General features: G+C 36.1%; 1 protein-coding gene across 1 annotated transcript in view; it reads right to left on the reverse strand.

Moving 5' to 3' along the window:
- LOC121374216 (protein WWC2-like) overlaps positions 1 to 19,579 on the reverse strand; it is a 94,441-nt gene that overhangs the window by 40,356 nt on the left and 34,506 nt on the right. The window contains exons 5-6 of the mRNA XM_041501212.1: positions 16,681 to 16,840; positions 5,156 to 5,288 (exon numbers count right to left, since the gene is read on the reverse strand). Coding sequence (XP_041357146.1) covers positions 5,156 to 5,288; positions 16,681 to 16,840 — 293 coding nt within the window. The remainder of the gene's footprint in view (positions 1 to 5,155; positions 5,289 to 16,680; positions 16,841 to 19,579) is intronic.

Below are 19,579 nucleotides of genomic sequence, written 5' to 3' on the forward strand. Positions count from 1 at the left end.
TACATTAGCAACAATGTATTTTTACATTAGCAACAATGTATTTTTACATTAGCAACAATGTATTTTTACCACAGACAGGACAGCACATGTAACGACCTTAAATAGTTAAAAGCCAACTAAAAATTATCATAAACATGCACACCAAATGCTTGCGATGGAATTTGGGTAATGCAAGTTTTCGTTTTAAAACAAAATAGAAAGTTGATAAAAACACCTCTTGTAAAATCAACTGAACACTTTTAAGATGGGGCAGGCTTTCTGCCAAAAAATAATTTGAGAGTACATAATAATAATTTTTAAAATTTAGTAAGTATGCCAACTAGGAGGTTATGGATTTGAAGTCTTTTAAAACTCGACACAGCATTTCATGTAAAGTGACAATTTTATACAGTGGCGCTCTTACTATAGTCTATCTAAAAAAAAAAATATTTACATTAATTTCCAAGATATTAAGGCATGTTAATTTACCTTTCATACCCTCTGGCACTAGCGTGCCCTAGCTAAAATATTACTATAAATGTCATAAAATATTTCCTAAAAAGGCATCTTCCCCCTCCTCCCCTGCCCTCTCCTCCTTCATGCTGCTTATAGAACGATCTAAAATATTTGACTTAAGTATGAAAAAATATTTCTTAAAGGGAAAGTCCTGAGTTTATAACCATTGTAAAATGTTACTGACCAATACAGCCTTTTCAATGACGTAACATACATATTAAATACATTTTCTTATTTAGAATATCAGTGTCTGTATATTGAATGCATTTGTGGTTGTATACTAATGTTTAATTTGTGATATATATTTGTTCGTACTTACAAAATTATTGGGAGGTAAAATCCAGTTTAGGCAACTACAAGCATTAGGACAACAACAGACACCTTGTAAATACAGACACTGATATTGTAATTAAGAAAATGTATTTAATTTGTATGTTACATCATCAAAAAGGCTGTATTGGTCAGAAACATTTTATAATGGTTGTAAACTCAGGACTGTCCCTTTAAAAGAGTCTTTTTTAACTGGTTTCGGGGGGGGGGGGGGGGGGGGGGGTTTAAAATATTTGCAGCAAATATATCAAACTATTTCTTAATAACTATGTATTCTTTTCTCTTTTTTTCCACCAGCTGCTAATGGTGTTTATAATATTTGCTGCAAATGTCAGAAAATATTTAACAACAGGATAAAAGTATCTCATCTCCCCCACCCATTTCCACCCATGCCCCCACAGTGGCGGCAGAAATGTTTAGCAGCAAATATATATATTAAAAAACAAAATTCTCAGCAAAACTTTTTCTTATCTTGCAAGACTATACTCATTTCGCTTTAAATGTCACTATATAATTTGGCTACATATAGTGGCAACATAAACCTGGTTCCCTCCGCCCTCCCCCCTCCCCCTCCTACCCACCCCCCCAACCCAAAGACTGCCCCAAGTACATGTATGATGTAAAGCACGATGGTGCAGATGCAAGTCAGTCTGACAACGGGGTCTAAAGCCAGTGAGTGGCAGCCAGACTTGTGCCGGCCTGACTGGCCTGGAATGCCAGCTATGTGTTTACATTGCCATTACACTGTACCAGCTCCGTTTTCCTCTCGCCACTATCTCCGAGTGATCCGTAATTTACATGCACAACAATCAGCCAAAACATGCAATGCAGCAGTCAGTAGAGTAGGAGCCAACCTCCTGCCAACAGTGAACATACGTGCACTCAAGCTTAGTGTAACGAGCGACATCCATGTTTAATCTAACTAGATATCACGTTATGTAATAGGCATAAATGAACATATGCTGCATAACAGTACTTTTAACAAGTCTTAGTTAAACAAATGTGAAAGGAACAGATAAAAATGTGTTTATAAGTATTAGGTTCATCTGTTTTCAAGAAAAAGGTTTCATATATTTTGTTTTAACAATACCCCAGCACATTTTATACTATGGTTAATACAATGTCATTCAGGTGTCTAACATATTGTTATTTTGAAACTTGGTCTACATGTAGATAACGAAAGAAAGAAAGAATGAAAGAAGTGTTTTATTTAACAACACACTCAACACACTGTAATTATGGTTATATGGCATCGGACAAATGGCTAAGGAGACAATTAGAGAGGAAACCTGATGCCGCAACTCCATGGGCTACTCTTTTTGATTAATTAGCAACAAAGGATATTTTACATGTATTAACCCACAGACAGAATAGTACATACCATGACCTTTGTTACCAGGGGTGGGAATTGGTGAACTGTAAAAAAGAGGAAATCTAGAGATGTCTGGGAAATTCTTGAAATCCTAGGTTAAAATCTGTGCCATCTGACACATTTTGAAGGCAAAAATAATTAAAATGCGAGGAAACGCAATGTTCCATGAAAGGAAAACTGCAGATCCAAGGAGAGTTCCCAAACCCTGGTTACACCAGCTGTAGTGCACTGGCCAGAATGAGAACCAGCCCAATGTCAATGAGTCCACTGACAGGGATCGATCCAGATACGAGAGAGGAAACCTCCTCTTGCCACATAATACTAGTCCTACCAAATAACTGCAATACACATACCACAGCCTTTCATATACCTGTTGTGGGGCACTGGCTGGAATGGGATAAAAACCTGACGTGTCCACTGGGGACGAATGATCCTATAACCAAAGCCTACACTTTTCCTTTTAAAAAATAATAATGCTTTTCTGCTATAATGTAATCCATCACTTCAACAGTACGTCAAGGGTGGAAGACATACTTTTTAAAAATTATATTATATTTTATATTATTTTTAAAAAAGGACACAAAATTTTAAAAAAGGAATTTTTCACAGAAAACTTTTCAAGAGTTAGTATACACCTTTTTTTTTCTTTTTTTTTTAACCAGGATACCAATTAGTATGATACATTTTATTACCGGTATATACACCAGCATGAAACATGGACTTTTTATTGTCAGCTGGCAGCTAGCTCTACTGCTGTCCCTTGGTGCCAAGTCGGCTGCATTCTTCTCCCAACCTTTTAATCAAATCTTAGTGCAGGCAATTCTAGCTATGTTTTACTATGTTATATTTTACTTCTAAAATTCATGTATCACATGTATATTGGAGAGGAAGTGGAAAAGAAAAGAAAATAGTAGTTATAGCTATAACAAAACAAAAACAAGTTGGGCTAGGGGCCCTCCATCCTCACCCTCACCCCTACCCTTTGAGGAACTTAATTACAGCAAATTTAAAATAATATTTTTAAAAGACTGGTCTAACAAAATTATGTCAAAGTAATCTGCAAAAAGAATTTCTGTTTTCTTTGTTGTCAATTGAACAATGTAGACAGTTGCACTGAAAAACAGAAAGACAGACACACAGACAGAAACAAAAAGAAAGAAAGAACATGTAAGGACAAAAATATGTACTTCAGGCATGTAAAAAAAAAGAAAAGAAAAAAACCCACATAAAAAACCAACATGCAATTGATAATTAGGTTCATGTATACAGTCAAGGCAATTGCAGGTTACGCTGATGATAGCGGCAGTAACCACCCATTGAAATCTTCATGTAGATTTCTACAAGACATAACAGGCTTCTTATGTAAATATATCTTCAAGCGTCAACAAGTCAAACACATCGGTTCCTTATCCCGACAAAAATGGGAGGAGGTAATTTTGAGTGAAAAGTATTTTCATTCATCTTTGATTTAAAAGGTTACACACTGGCTGACCTCCCAGCTCGCTCTCTGCCCTAAATGTAAACAGTTTCTCCACCTGTAAGCAGAAATCACATTTCTCAAAGATTTCCTTTGAGCTGAAAAACATCTGCCAAATTGTAATATGTAGGAAATAATCAGGCGAGGTGTCGGGTTTCGAAATATTACTTTTTTCACTCAGATGTGTTGAGAATTCCTAACATTCTCCCATGATACCGCTTTACACCAGATGTATCAGTGCTGTGTGTGCAGAGAGAGAGAGAGAGAGAGAGAGAGAGAGAGAGAGAGAGAGAGAGAGAGAGAGAGAGAGAACTGAATTGACAGTGAGAGAAAGAAATACTTTTCTTTAAGGAATGTTTAATGATGCCATGTCACATTAAAAACTGAAACTATCTGGTGTCCAGTGTAAGAGAGGAAACCCACTTTCTCTATATATGCTAGTTCTACCAGCAGTAATGTATGCTAGTTCTACCAGCAGTAATGTATGCTAGTTCCGCCAGCAGTAAGGTAAGCTAGTTCCACCAGCAGTAAGGTACGCTAGTTCCACCAGCAGTAAGGTACGCTAGTTCCACCAGCAGTAAGGTACGCTAGTTCCACCAGCAGTAAGGTACGCTAGTTCCACCAGCACTAAGGTACGCTAGTTCCACCAGCAGTAAGGTACGCTAGTTCCACCAGCAGTAAGGTACGCTAGTTCTACCAGCACTAAGGTACGCTAGTTCCACCAGCAGTAAGGTACGCTAGTTCTACCAGCACTAAGGTACGCTAGTTCCACCAGCAGTAAGGTACGCTAGATCTACCAGCACTAAGGTACGCTAGTTCCACCAGCAGTAAGGTATGCTAGTTCTACCAGCACTAAGGTACGCTAGTTCCACCAGTAGTAAGTTATCTTTTATATGCACTTCTAACAAACAGGACAATATACATGTACAAGTATACAAGTTGTGATGCACATACTGAATAAATCATGTGTTTTGGGTTGGGGTGGGGGTTTTGTTTGTGCTAATCTGTCTGTTGCTCTATTTGCTCCCATATCTTACTTCATATTCTTAGTTATTACTGTGCTAATCTGTCTGCTGCTCTATTTGCTCCCATATCTTACTTCATATTCTTAGTTATTACTGTGCTAATCTGTCTGCTGCTCTATTTGCTCCCATATCTTACTTCATATTCTCAGATATTACTGTGCTAATCTGTCTGCTGCTCTATTTGCTCCCATATCTTACTTCATATTCTCAGATATTAACGTGCTAATCTGTCTGCTGCTCTATTTGCTCCCATATCTTACTTCATATTCTCAGATATTACTGTGGCAATCTGTCTGCTGCTCTATTTGCTCCCAGATCTTACTTCATATTCAAACAATAATACCAATGAATATACCATAAAATTATTATATACCGGAACATAGAAAGTGCAGTGAAGGGAAACGAGTAACATATAAGAACATGTGTATATATATAGACACAAGACAGTGATTTTACCTGCATGAGTTCAATCTTCTCTTTCTGCCCAGTGGTCAGGTTCTGTTGTAGATGGTGTATCTCCATAAGAATCGCCTGTGCTTGTGTCACATTGTAACTGTTGTTCAATCCACCACCCAGCTTCTCATCCACCCTATAAAAACAACACACATCATTTTTAAAAATCAATTTTATTTTTATTTTATTAAATATTTTTTTTATTCAAATATCAGGAAAACATTACATCAATATTAATGCGTTAGTAAAGCAGACCTTTGTTTTTGACGGGTGCGAGCGCTATTACGCCCGTGAACTCAATCTGACGGGCGCGAAATAACACACGCCTAAATTGAACAAATCACGCTTGTATTTTTTTTTTAACTCTGCCATTTTAATAGTTTATTGAATCCAATCCACAACGCCACAAACCTTTCCATTCTGTTCACAATGAACTTCCTAGAATACTCTTTTATAAATTGAAACACGATTGGTCGGTTATCTTTACACTGAGCCAATCAGCTAGGAGTTCACTTATTATTAAGATCTCGTCGGTTTTCTTTTGTTTAATTTCGTACAATGCAGGTAATGATCACAAAATCTATTTTACACTGTCATCATTTTGATCACGTACAGGAAAAATAATACGTGTGTTGTCCAATAATTGTATTGTGTGTATAATGTTTATACATGTTCATATCTCAGTAAACGCGTACACCAACAAAAAACAAATTTAGTAAAGCAGCTTTTGTTTTACATAGCAACGTACTCCAAACATTTCTACTTTCTGTTTCACAATACTGCCACGTGATTTAAACATGACATGTTAACTACAGTACACCGATAATGAAAGTTAATCCTGTTTGTAAAAATATATATTTATATAAATTGTAGTATATTTGGGTAAAAAACAATATATGTTGACATTTTCTCTGTTATAACATTAGCACGATTATCTTGATGTTTTTACAAACTATTAGTTTGATGTCGTAAAATTACCTTTGCTATACAGAGCACGGGGATTATCTTGATGTTTTTACAAACTATTAGTTTGATGTCGTAAAATTACCTTTGCTATACAGAGCACGGGGATTATCTTGATGTTTTTACAAACTATTAGTTTGATGTCGTAAAATTACCTTTGCTATACAGAGCACGGGGATTATCTTGATGTTTTTACAAACTGTTAGTTTACCTTTGCTATACAGAGCACGGGGATTATCTTGATGTTTTTACAAACTATTAGTTTACCTTTGCTATACAGAGCACGGGGATTATCTTGATGTTTTGACAAACTGTTAGTTTACCTTTGCTATACAGAGCACGGGGATTATCTTGATGTTTTTACAAACTATTAGTTTGATGTCGTAAAATTACCTTTGCTATACAGAGCACGGGGATTATCTTGATGTTTTGACAAACTATTAGTTTACCTTTGCTATACAGAGCACGGGGATTATCTTGATGTTTTTACAAACTATTAGTTTACCTTTGCTATACAGAGCACGGGGATTATCTTGATGTTTTTACAAACTGTTAGTTTACCTTTGCTATACAGAGCACAGGGATTATCTTGATGTTTTTACAAACTATTAGTTTGATGTCGTAAAATTACCTTTGCTATACAGAGCACGGGGATTATCTTGATGTTTTTACAAACTATTAGTTTACCTTTGCTATATAGAGCACGGGGATTATCTTGATGTTTTTACAAACTATTAGTTTGATGTCGTAAAATTACCTTTGCTATACAGAGCACGGGGATTATCTTGACGTTTTTACAAACTATTAGTTTACCTTTGCTATACAGAGCACGGGGATTATCTTGATGTTTTTACAAACTGTTAGTTTACCTTTGCTATACAGAGCACGGGATTATCTTGATGTTTTTACAAACTGTTAGTTTACCTTTGCTATACAGAGCACGGGGATTATCTTGATGTTTTTACAAACTGTTAGTTTACCTTTGCTATACAGAGCACGGGGATTATCTTGATGTTTTTACAAACTGTTAGTTTACCTTTGCTATACAGAGCACGGGGATTATCTTGATGTTTTTACAAACTATTAGTTTACCTTTGCTATACAGAGCACGGGGATTATCTTGATGTTTTTACAAACTATTAGTTTACCTTTGCTATACAGAGCACGGGGATTATCTTGATGTTTTTACAAACTATTAGTTTGATTTCGTAAAATTACCTTTGCTATACAGAGCACGGGGATTATCTTGATATTTTTACAAACTATTAGTTTGATGTCGTAAAATTACCTTTGCTATACAGAGCACGGGGATTATCTTGATGTTTTTACAAACTATTAGTTTACCTTTGCTATATAGAGCACGGGGATTATCTTGATGTTTTTACAAACTATTAGTTTGATGTCGTAAAATTACCTTTGCTATACAGAGCACGGGGATTATCTTGATGTTTTTACAAACTATTAGTTTACCTTTGCTATACAGAGCACGGGGATTATCTTGATGTTTTTACAAACTATTAGTTTACCTTTGCTATACAGAGCAAGGGGATTATCTTGATGTTTTTACAAACTATTAGTTTGATGTCGTAAAATTACCTTTGCTATACAGAGCACGGGGATTATCTTGATGTTTTTACAAACTATTAGTTTGATGTCGTAAAATTACCTTTGCTATACAGAGCACAGGGATTATCTTGATGTTTTTACAAACTATTAGTTTACCTTTGCTATATAGAGCACGGGGATTATCTTGATGTTTTTACAAACTATTAGTTTGATGTCGTAAAATTACCTTTGCTATACAGAGCACGGGGATTATCTTGATGTTTTTACAAACTATTAGTTTGATGTCGTAAAATTACCTTTGCTATACAGAGCACGGGGATTATCTTGATGTTTTTACAAACTATTAGTTTACCTTTGCTATACAGAGCAAGGGGATTATCTTGACGTTTTTACAAACTATTAGTTTGATGTCGTAAAATTACCTTTGCTATACAGAGCACGGGGATTATCTTGATGTTTTTACAAACTATTAGTTTGATGTCGTAAAATTACCTTTGCTATACAGAGCACGGGGATTATCTTGATGTTTTTACAAACTATTAGTTTGATGTCGTAAAATTACCTTTGCTATACAGAGCACGGGGATTATCTTGATGTTTTTACAAACTATTAGTTTACCTTTGCTATACAGAGCACGGGGATTATCTTGATGTTTTTACAAACTATTAGTTTGATGTCGTAAAATTACCTTTGCTATACAGAGCACGGGGATTATCTTGATGTTTTTACAAACTATTAGTTTACCTTTGCTATACAGAGCACGGGGATTATCTTGATGTTTTTACAAACTATTAGTTTGATGTCGTAAAATTACCTTTGCTATACAGAGCACGGGGATTATGTTGATGTTTTTACAAACTATTAGTTTACCTTTGCTATACAGAGCACGGGGATTATGTTGATGTTTTTACAAACTATTAGTTTACCTTTGCTATACAGAGCAAGGGGATTATCTTGATGTTTTTACAAACTATTAGTTTGATGTCGTAAAATTACCTTTGCTATACAGAGCACGGGGATTATCTTGATGTTTTTACAAACTATTAGTTTGATGTCGTAAAATTACCTTTGCTATACAGAGCACGGGGATTATCTTGATGTTTTTACAAACTATGAGTTTGATGCCGTAAAATTACCTTTGCTATACAGAGCACGGGGATTATCTTGATGTTTTTACAAACTATTAGTTTACCTTTGCTATACAGAGCACGGGATTATCTTGATGTTTTTACAAACTGTTAGTTTACCTTTGCTATACAGAGCACGGGGATTATCTTGATGTTTTTACAAACTATTAGTTTACCTTTGCTATACAGAGCACGGGGATTATCTTGATGTTTTTACAAACTATTAGTTTACCTTTGCTATACAGAGCAAGGGGATTATCTTGATGTTTTTACAAACTATTAGTTTGATGTCGTAAAATTACCTTTACTATACAGAGCACGGGGATTATCTTGATGTTTTTACAAACTATTAGTTTGATGTCGTAAAATTACCTTTGCTATACAGAGCACGGGGATTATCTTGATGTTTTTACAAACTATTAGTTTACCTTTGCTATATAGAGCACGGGGATTATCTTGATGTTTTTACAAACTATTAGTTTGATGTCGTAAAATTACCTTTGCTATACAGAGCACGGGGATTATCTTGATGTTTTTACAAACTATTAGTTTACCTTTGCTATACAGAGCACGGGGATTATCTTGATGTTTTTACAAACTATTAGTTTACCTTTGCTATACAGAGCATGGGGATTATCTTGATGTTTTTACAAACTATTAGTTTACCTTTGCTATACAGAGCAAGGGGATTATCTTGATGTTTTTACAAACTATTAGTTTACCTTTGCTATACAGAGCACGGGGATTATCTTGATGTTTTTACAAACTATTAGTTTACCTTTGCTATATAGAGCAAGGGGATTATCTTGACGTTTTTACAAACTATTAGTTTGATGTCGTAAAATTACCTTTGCTATACAGAGCACGGGGATTATCTTGATGTTTTTACAAACTATTAGTTTGATGTCGTAAAATTACCTTTGCTATACAGAGCACGGGGATTATCTTGATGTTTTTACAAACTATTAGTTTGATGTCGTAAAATTACCTTTGCTATACAGAGCACGGGGATTATCTTGATGTTTTTACAAACTATTAGTTTACCTTTGCTATACAGAGCACGGGGATTATCTTGACGTTTTTACAAACTATTAGTTTGATGTCGTAAAATTACCTTTGCTATACAGAGCATGGGGATTATCTTGATGTTTTTACAAACTATTAGTTTACCTTTGCTTTATAGAGCACGGGGATTATCTTGATGTTTTTACAAACTATTAGTTTGATGTCGTAAAATTACCTTTGCTATACAGAGCACGGGGATTATCTTGATGTTTTTACAAACTATTAGTTTGATGCCGTAAAATTACCTTTGCTATACAGAGCACGGGGATTATCTTGATGTTTTTACAAACTATTAGTTTACCTTTGCTATACAGAGCATGGGGATTATCTTGATGTTTTTACAAACTATTAGTTTACCTTTGCTATACAGAGCACGGGGATTATCTTGATGTTTTTACAAACTATTAGTTTACCTTTGCTATACAGAGCACGGGGATTATCTTGATGTTTTTACAAACTATTAGTTTACCTTTGCTATACAGAGCACGGGGATTATCTTGATGTTTTTACAAACTATTAGTTTGACCCTTTGCTATACAGAGCACGGGGATTATCTTGATGTTTTTACAAACTATTAGTTTGATGTCGTAAAATTACCTTTGCTATACAGAGCACGGGGATTATCTTGATGTTTTTACAAACTATTAGTTTACCTTTGCTATACAGAGCACGGGGATTATCTTGATGTTTTTACAAACTATTAGTTTGATGTCGTAAATTACCTTTGCTATACAGAGCACGGGGATTATCTTGATGTTTTTACAAACTATTAGTTTGATGTCGTAAAATTACCTTTGCTATACAGAGCAAGGGGATTATCTTGATGTTTTTACAAACTATTAGTTTGATGTCGTAAAATTACCTTTGCTATACAGAGCACGGGGATTATCTTGATGTTTTTACAAACTATTAGTTTACCTTTGCTATACAGAGCACGGGGATTATCTTGATGTTTTGACAAACTGTTAGTTTACCTTTGCTATACAGAGCACGGGGATTATCTTGATGTTTTTACAAACTATTAGTTTGATGTCGTAAAATTACCTTTGCTATACAGAGCACGGGGATTATCTTGATGTTTTTACAAACTATTAGTTTACCTTTGCTATACAGAGCACGGGGATTATCTTGATGTTTTGACAAACTGTTAGTTTACCTTTGCTATACAGAGCACGGGGATTATCTTGATGTTTTTACAAACTATTAGTTTGATGTCGTAAAATTACCTTTGCTATACAGAGCACGGGGATTATCTTGATGTTTTTACAAACTATTAGTTTACCTTTGCTATACAGAGCACGGGGATTATCTTGATGTTTTTACAAACTGTTAGTTTACCTTTGCTATACAGAGCAAGGGGATTATCTTGATGTTTTTACAAACTATTAGTTTGATGTCGTAAAATTACCTTTGCTATACAGAGCACGGGGATTATCTTGATGTTTTTACAAACTATTAGTTTACCTTTGCTATACAGAGCACGGGGATTATCTTGATGTTTTGACAAACTGTTAGTTTACCTTTGCTATACAGAGCACGGGGATTATCTTGATGTTTTTGTTGTAAGTACTGTGGCTGGACGTAGCCCAATGGTAAAGCGCTCAGCTCATGATGCGCAGTTGGTCTAGGACTGATCACAGTTGGTAGGCCCACTGGACTATTTCTCATTCTAGCCAGTGAATCAGTGATATATCAAAAGCCTTGGTTTGTGCTATCCCGTCTGTGGGATGGTGCATATAAAAAGAGCCCTTGCTGCTAAAGACATTTTTTAGGGTTTTCTTTCTGAAGACTACTTGTCAAAATTACCATATGTTTGACATCCAATAGCCTAGGCCATTATTAATAAATCATTGTGCTCTAGTGTTGTGAAACAAAACAAACTATTTTTCTTATAAGCACTAGTTAGTATTCTAAACAGAACCGTTCATATACATATAATGTGTGTATGTGTATGGAGAGGTGACATTATTTTACTGTTCATATATTATCAGGTGTGTACCTTCAGTATGTTGAATAATGAAGACAAAACAAGGCAACAATAAGGTGCATTTAGTCTGCTATATGTACCTGCAGCACAAAAATGCCCGAATCCCTTTTTCTTTCTTTTTTATCTAATGATGAAGACAAAACAAGGCAACAATAAGGTGCATTTAGTCTGCTATATGTACCTGCATCACAAAAATGCCCCAATCCCTTTTACTTTCTTTTTTATCTAATGATGAAGGATTATGGGTCATGGACAGGGAAAATCAGTCTCCTGAGTGTACGACACAACTAATATTTGAGGTGGGATGTAGCCCAGTGGTACAGCGCTTACTCGATGTGCGGTTGGTCTGGGATTGATCCCTGTCGGTGGGCCCATTGAGCTATTTCTTGTTCCAGCCAATGCACCACGACTGGTATATCAAAGGCCATGGTATGTACTAGCCTGTCTGTGGGATGGTGCATATAAAAGATCCCTTGCTGCTAATTGAAAAGAGTAGCCAATGAAGTGGCGACAGCAGGTTTCCTCTTTCAATATCTTTTTGGTCCTTAACCATATGTCTGACGCCATATAACCGTAAATAAAATGTGTTGAGTGCGTCATTAAATAAAATGTTTCTTTTTTTACAACTAATATTTTGTCTTTATTTTTGTTGTAATTTTTTCAAATTGCTGAGGGCTCCAATGTAAAATGTAGGTTAGGATGGCCTGTATTTAGTAGACACGCTAACACATCATTTCTTCACACACCTCATGTCAGTGTCAGACAAACTGATTAACGCCAAAATCTGCTGAAATGTAAAAGGTATGCTGAACATGTGCGTGTATGCATCCACATGTCTCAAGTATCCACATCCAAAGTATGTCCAGGTAGGTCTCCCAAATGAGATAGCGTCAAAAATGCCAAGAATGACAAAATACTGAGCCCAGACACCCATCCATCAACAAAGTTTGTAACTTTTCTGACTTGGCAATTTTTTCTCTTCTCTTTTTTAATTAAAGCAATAGACAAAACAATGAATGCGGTAAAAATAGAAACAAAAATCCATTTTTTTTTTTTTTTTTTAAATCCTGCCCAACCAGAACAAAACTAAAATCTCTGGCAAAAAGTATATTATATATTTAAGAAAGTATGGGAATGATTTATAAACCGAATGACAGGTTGCTGTGACAGAATACACGTGTATGTAGACCTATAAGAATTCACAAGGTAGGCCTAAAGGTCAGCAGGTGTAGGGAGATGCCACCAGACTGCACGAGACTCCCTGTAACTGGCAACAGTAGCGAGACCTGCACAAGGACATGCCACACACAGTCGCTATAGCTGGCACCCACCCAACATACCACAGCATGGATTAGGTAATCAGCGAGTACCACTTCTTTCAACTACACTCCCAAAATGAATTCTACAAAATCTTCTCACTAAAACATGTAGATACTCTGGCAGGTACAAGATGTAGTGCTCATGACTTCAAGCAAATATATACTGGCAACTACAAGAGATAACAGTAATTTTTAGATAATTATACTGGTAGTTCCAGGGTGTAGGCTAGCACATCTTTTGATGATTATGATAATATTTACAGGATGTAACACTCCTTTAGATAATAATTATACTTGTAAGTTCTAAGATGTAAAATATTTAAATAATTATATTGTTAGTTCCAAGATGAAATGCACATTTAGATAATTATACTGGTAGTTACAGGATGTAGCACATCTTTAGATAATTATACTGGTAGTTGCAGAATGTAGCACATCTTTAGCTAATTGTACTGGTAGTTACAGGATGTAGCACATCTTTAGATAATTGTACTGGTAGTTGCATGATGTAGCACATCTTTAGCTAATTGTACTGGTAGTTACAGAATGTAGCACATCTTTAGCTAATTGTACTGGTAGTTGCAGGATGTAGCACATCTTTAGCTAATTGTACTGTTAGTTGCAGGATGTAGCACATCTTTAGCTAATTGTACTGGTAGTTAAGTTGCAGAATGTAGCACATCTTTAGCTAATTGTACTGGTAGTTGCAGAATGTAGCACATCTTTAGCTAATTGTACTGGTAGTTGCAGGATGTAGCACATCTTGAGCTAATTGTACTGGTAGTTGCAGCCTGTAGCACATCTTTAGCTAATTGTACTGGCAGTTGCAGGATGTAGCACATCTTGAGCTAATTGTACTGGCAGTTGCAGGATGTAGCACATCTTGAGCTAATTGTACTGGCAGTTGCAGGATGTAGCACATCTTGAGCTAATTGTACTGGCAGTTGCAGGATGTAGCACATCTTGAGCTAATTGTACTGGTAGTTACAGGATACTGATCTAGAGGTACTTTTAGACAAATATACAGGTAGTGATAATGTACGTGTATTTTGAGTCATGGGTCATGTTAACCTTTTGGAATTTGTTCATAAAATAAAAGGCTTTTCTTTTCTTTCTTTTTCTTTCTTGCTCCTATTTATAAGTGATCCATAAAATAAAATTAGGTTTGTCAGTCTCTAAAACATATGACTGAGGTTGGGTGGTGCTAGGTGGCAGCACTGGTTATTCTGCAATAAATACTGTACAAACAATTAACCGGCCTCGATGGCGTAGTGGTTAAGCCATCGGACTACAGGCTGGTAGGTACAGGTTCGCAGCCCGGTACCGGCTCCAACCCAGAGCGAGTTCTTAAGGGCTCAATGGGTAGGTGTAAGGCCACTACACCCTCTGCTCTCTCACTAACTACTAACCAACTAACCACTAACCTACTGTCCTGGACAGACAGCCCAGATAGCTGAGGTGTGTGCCCAGGACAGCGTGCTTGAACCTTAATTGGATATAAGCACGAAAATAAGTTGAAATGAAATGAACAAACAATTAAATTTATATCTGAAATGCAACAACAGGAAAGGCAGCATAAATATTTGTATACGGACACCTCAGCACATTTTAAAAAACAGCTATTGGTGTAAAGTTCACATATGGTTATTGCAACATTTTGTCAAGATTGTTGTAAACCTGATTAATATTGGGGTTTTTTTTTCTTAAATACACATGTGTAAATTTTGTGACGTAAATTTTTCAAACAACTGATAATATCTACAACTGTTAGTATCTACAATGAAAATCATGCATGCATATAAATTTTGCAACTTATGGTTGAGCGTGGACAATGTGACATGTATATGCAGGGTTTTATCACCCTTGTTTTTTATACTCCGATAATCGGTATCATTCCCCACCATTCACAAAAGTCTGTCATTTTTTATTCCTAATTTTGGACTAAAACGTCCCAATCTGAATGTAGATATTCCTTTTGTTTAGTATTATACACAGATAGATTTTGAAATCAATACGTAACACCTGACAAACACCCTTTCCCTCACCTATATCATTTCATAATGCAAAATAGCTATATTAATTTGAATAAACAAGTATATTTAAACGTATAGTATAACTCTTTTTAAAATATAACTTGGTTTAATAAAATGAAAATTCCCTCATCTGTTTTGTAAAAGTGAAAGCCATTGGTGTCAAGTCAAATTTTAGAAATAAAACCCTGATATGGACACACATGCAATACCTCCGGTTTAAAGTCCTGAGATCTTGCTGATGTCACCTCAGAAGTTACACCTACTGAAAACCAACACGGGATATTGTATAATGCACTTCTCCAAATAATGGACTATACATGGTACTATGGCATTATGTATCAGCCATATAGGGCAATCATGGGAAAAGGGGGAGGAGGGACAAGTCCAACAAGAGCAATTGATCCTATAACCCATCACACCTCAGGTGAGAGATGTACCACCGAGCTATATGCTATACCCACCCATCCATCCACCCATATCCACACCCCTGAAATGCAAAAGCTCTGGATTCTCACATGTCATTCTGTGGCAAGTTCACATGACAATTGACGAAACCTGCAGCAGAAAAATATGCCTGTTGTCTTTCGAATGACACCAATGTTCCTGAAATAGCCCGTTCTGGCAGCGACTTTCTTCAGTAACAACATGCGAGTACTATTGGGTTAACTAACTATTGCACTTAGTTTTCTTGTGATACTTATGGCATTCGATGCATGTAACAGAAACAATTCCTGCAAGCAATTCACAGCCTGTGGCGTACATGAATGCAACAATTATTTGTAAACATCATTTTCCAACGAGGAACTACAAACGTGCCAAAAATGCATGGTAGCAGCTCAATTGGTCTTAGAAGGATATCAAAAGTAAGAGATGATGATCTTCGAGTAGAAAAATAAATAACTGCACGTAGATAAACAAGAATGGCCTAGAACATGTTTGGCATAGAGCACATGATAGGCATATAGCACATCATAGGCATATAGCACATCATAGGCATATATATATAACATGATAGGCATATATATCCACATTTTTGACAGAATTCTTATGACTAAATAGTACAAGCGCTGGCAATTAAGAAAATTGTCATTACATGGCAGTTTTGCAGTTAATGTGTAAAAGAAGTTAAATTTGTCAGAAATCAAAATTTTTACAAATAATTCATTAAGAAAGGTGACATAGAAAATTGAAAGCTCCTTGGTAAAATAAATAAAAATAACTGCAGCAATCTCAGTGACAATCTGCAAAGCCATGGAGTTTGTCATTCTCCATGGCACCTTTTCTGCTGTGGACTATACTTTTTTTTTTTTTGCTGTAGACATTTTCTTAATTGCAGGGGTTGCATTGCCTCTTACCAATTTAATTGCGAGGTTGTTTAATATGAATTATTAATATCATTTATTGAAGAAATTACTAAATAAATTGATTTAATTAATATAAAAGTTTAATTAATGAGAATACCGCTCACCTAGTAAGAGTTTCAACTCCTCTTTCTTTGTATTGCATTTCAGCCCGGATCTGTTCCAACTCCCGCTTGAGACGGGCCACACTTTTCTTCGCAAGACATATGTCGGACTTGAGAAGATCTGGGTCATATTTTGTACTTCCCACACTGGAGTTGGAATTCACTGAAACAAAAACATATTGATATATGCATTCTTGGTGAGATGCTCAATATAAAAAAATAAAATAAATAAAAACCCACTTCAATTAGCATTGTTACATTTGTATTTTACTTTGAAAATCATACTTTTCCAACACATGCCTACATCAGACTCACACTAACTTTAAGATAACATTTTCAAAGAAGGACCCCCCCCCCCCCCCCCACACACACACACACAATGTTTACACTTGACCCATCCAAATATTAATTTTCACATTTTACTGAAATGGATAGATGGATGGATGGATGGATGGAAAGATGGATGGATGGGGATGGATGGAAAGATCGATGGATGGAAAGATCGATGGATAGAAAGATCGATGGATGGATGGAAAAATAGATGGATGCGTGAAAGGATGGATGGATGGATGGACAGACGGATGGACAAGATGAATGGATGGATGGATAGAATGGTGGGTGAATTATACATGGGTGGGTGGGTATGGTTCAGCTTTGGTTGGTTGGATGGATGGATGAATGGATAAAATGGGTTGAAGGCAGTGGTAAACATTCTTCTCCTAACACTAAATTAGGACAGATGTGAACGAAGCAGTTCTCAAGCTCTCGGAATATTTCCTGAATCAAAGAAATCTCGCTGGAAAACTGACAAAAATCAAGTCCTCGCGTTCTCTGACATAATAAGAAGCATCCGGAATATGTATGACAAACGCTGGAAGCACGAGCACCACTGGCAACATACATTATCACAAACATTCACACACACCCAGGGAGTTGTGTACACACAGCGGTGGTGGTAATCTGTTACACAAGCAGTGCTAAACATGTTGATTAGCTTGTTCATAAATTATCTTATTCGGGAAGGGTTCGGGAGAAAAAAAATCTTGAGGAGTGTTTCTACTTAGAACTACAAAACCGTGTCACATCTACAAAGTGTAAGTCTGAAAAACAATAATGTGTTATAATTGTAACTTCATGAATACATGTATACACATGTGCCACCAGTTTATATCAACTATGAGGGTATTTATCTATTCTGGGATAACCACTGTGCATGTAAGCAATCGTACACTAGTATGTGTGGTTATTGCCATTTCCCCCAATGTTTTGGATTTTTGTTAAAACACTTTCCAATTACGAAATACACATGGTAGATCTGCAGGACACTGATTTAGAGCTGTTCCAGAACTCCACTGGGGTTTTAGGTGTGGGCAGGATGTATTTGTAAATAATATATAAATGAAAATACACACACACACACACACACACACAGAGAGACACACACACAAACAGACACACATACAGACACACACACACACAGACACACAACACACATACACACACACACATACACACACACACACACAGCTCAAAAGTAAATTTTATTTGAACCATGACAGGTAAAAATGTGGTAGGCCAACCAAGCATAAAATAATTATAGACACCCCCCACCCGACCCACCCCCATAGCCGTCACCCAATCTCCTATGTGGTCAATTCTGAAATGGCAACTACTGGCTATGATGCTAAATTACTGTATAGAATATTTGGAAACATCGTATACAAATGTTTATACGGGTACATTATACAGGTAAGATTAATATAAACATTTTGACAAATATCCCTTCTCTTTGAAGTAGTCTCAAGGGAATGATGGTGTGCCAGAGTGATGGCTCCCCTTAAATATTTTTAACGTGTATACATAACTCATTCCATAAACCCCAATGAATTCCACACCTCAGCCCCCAAACCAAGAAGACTGAACAATCTACTGGGGTTTTCATAACAAACATTCCTTCCCCTTCAAGAATCATTCCCTGTTTCAACAGTTATATAACTTAAAATTAAGTTATTTTTAACCTTCCGTCCTCCCTCCCGATTATGCTTTTTTACACATCCACAACATATCCCTGACAAATCAATACCCCCTCCTGTTCCCTCCCGCTCCCCGAGTATTACATAACAGTTGAATATCTCTCAAGAACAGTGTTTGAGCATGCAGCCTAAATTTGAGCACAATCTGATAAACAAAAGTCTCAAATAAATCATCAGAAGCCAGCATTTGACAGCCAGCAGTGGAATGCACCAATGAAATAAATCAGCCTGGCTTGCCTGCTAAAAGTTCCACATAATTACACTAGAAGTAATCATCTGCAGAAGTATTGGGGGGGGGGAGAGAGATGGGAACAAACGATTGCCGTATGTCCAGCATTCCAGCGTATAAATTTGTTTGATGTATCAGGACTAACCCCGTGGAATATTAACCTGTCAAAACGGGCATAAAGAAAATACCAGGTCAGTTCAAAGAGAAGAAAGAGAGGCCGTCCTGCATACCAGGCAGCAAGACATTACAAGGCTCAGTGGGATTACATTGAGCATGGCCAATGCTCCGAGCCAATACACATAATAGCACTTGATATGCAAGTATAATTCATCTTACACGTCTACATGTGTAGACATGTACTTCAGATACAATCTTATTTCATTCATACACACGTGTATTAAAAAAAAAAAAAATGTTTTAAATAAAAAATCCTGAATTTACTTTGATACATAGTTATGGTACAATGTTTTATAGGGACTGTCCTAAGTTTGTTGCCGTTAAGATGTTGCCGATTAACAGATCATTTAATGACTAAAATTATATATTAAAAGACATTTTTCTTTATAAAATATCACTGGCTATATATTAAATGTGTTTCTGTTCATCCTAGTGTTTGTACTAGGTAAATATTCATTTAATT

This window comes from Gigantopelta aegis, chromosome 6 (assembly GCF_016097555.1).
Source record: "Gigantopelta aegis isolate Gae_Host chromosome 6, Gae_host_genome, whole genome shotgun sequence".
NCBI classification, from domain to species: domain Eukaryota; kingdom Metazoa; phylum Mollusca; class Gastropoda; order Neomphalida; family Peltospiridae; genus Gigantopelta; species Gigantopelta aegis.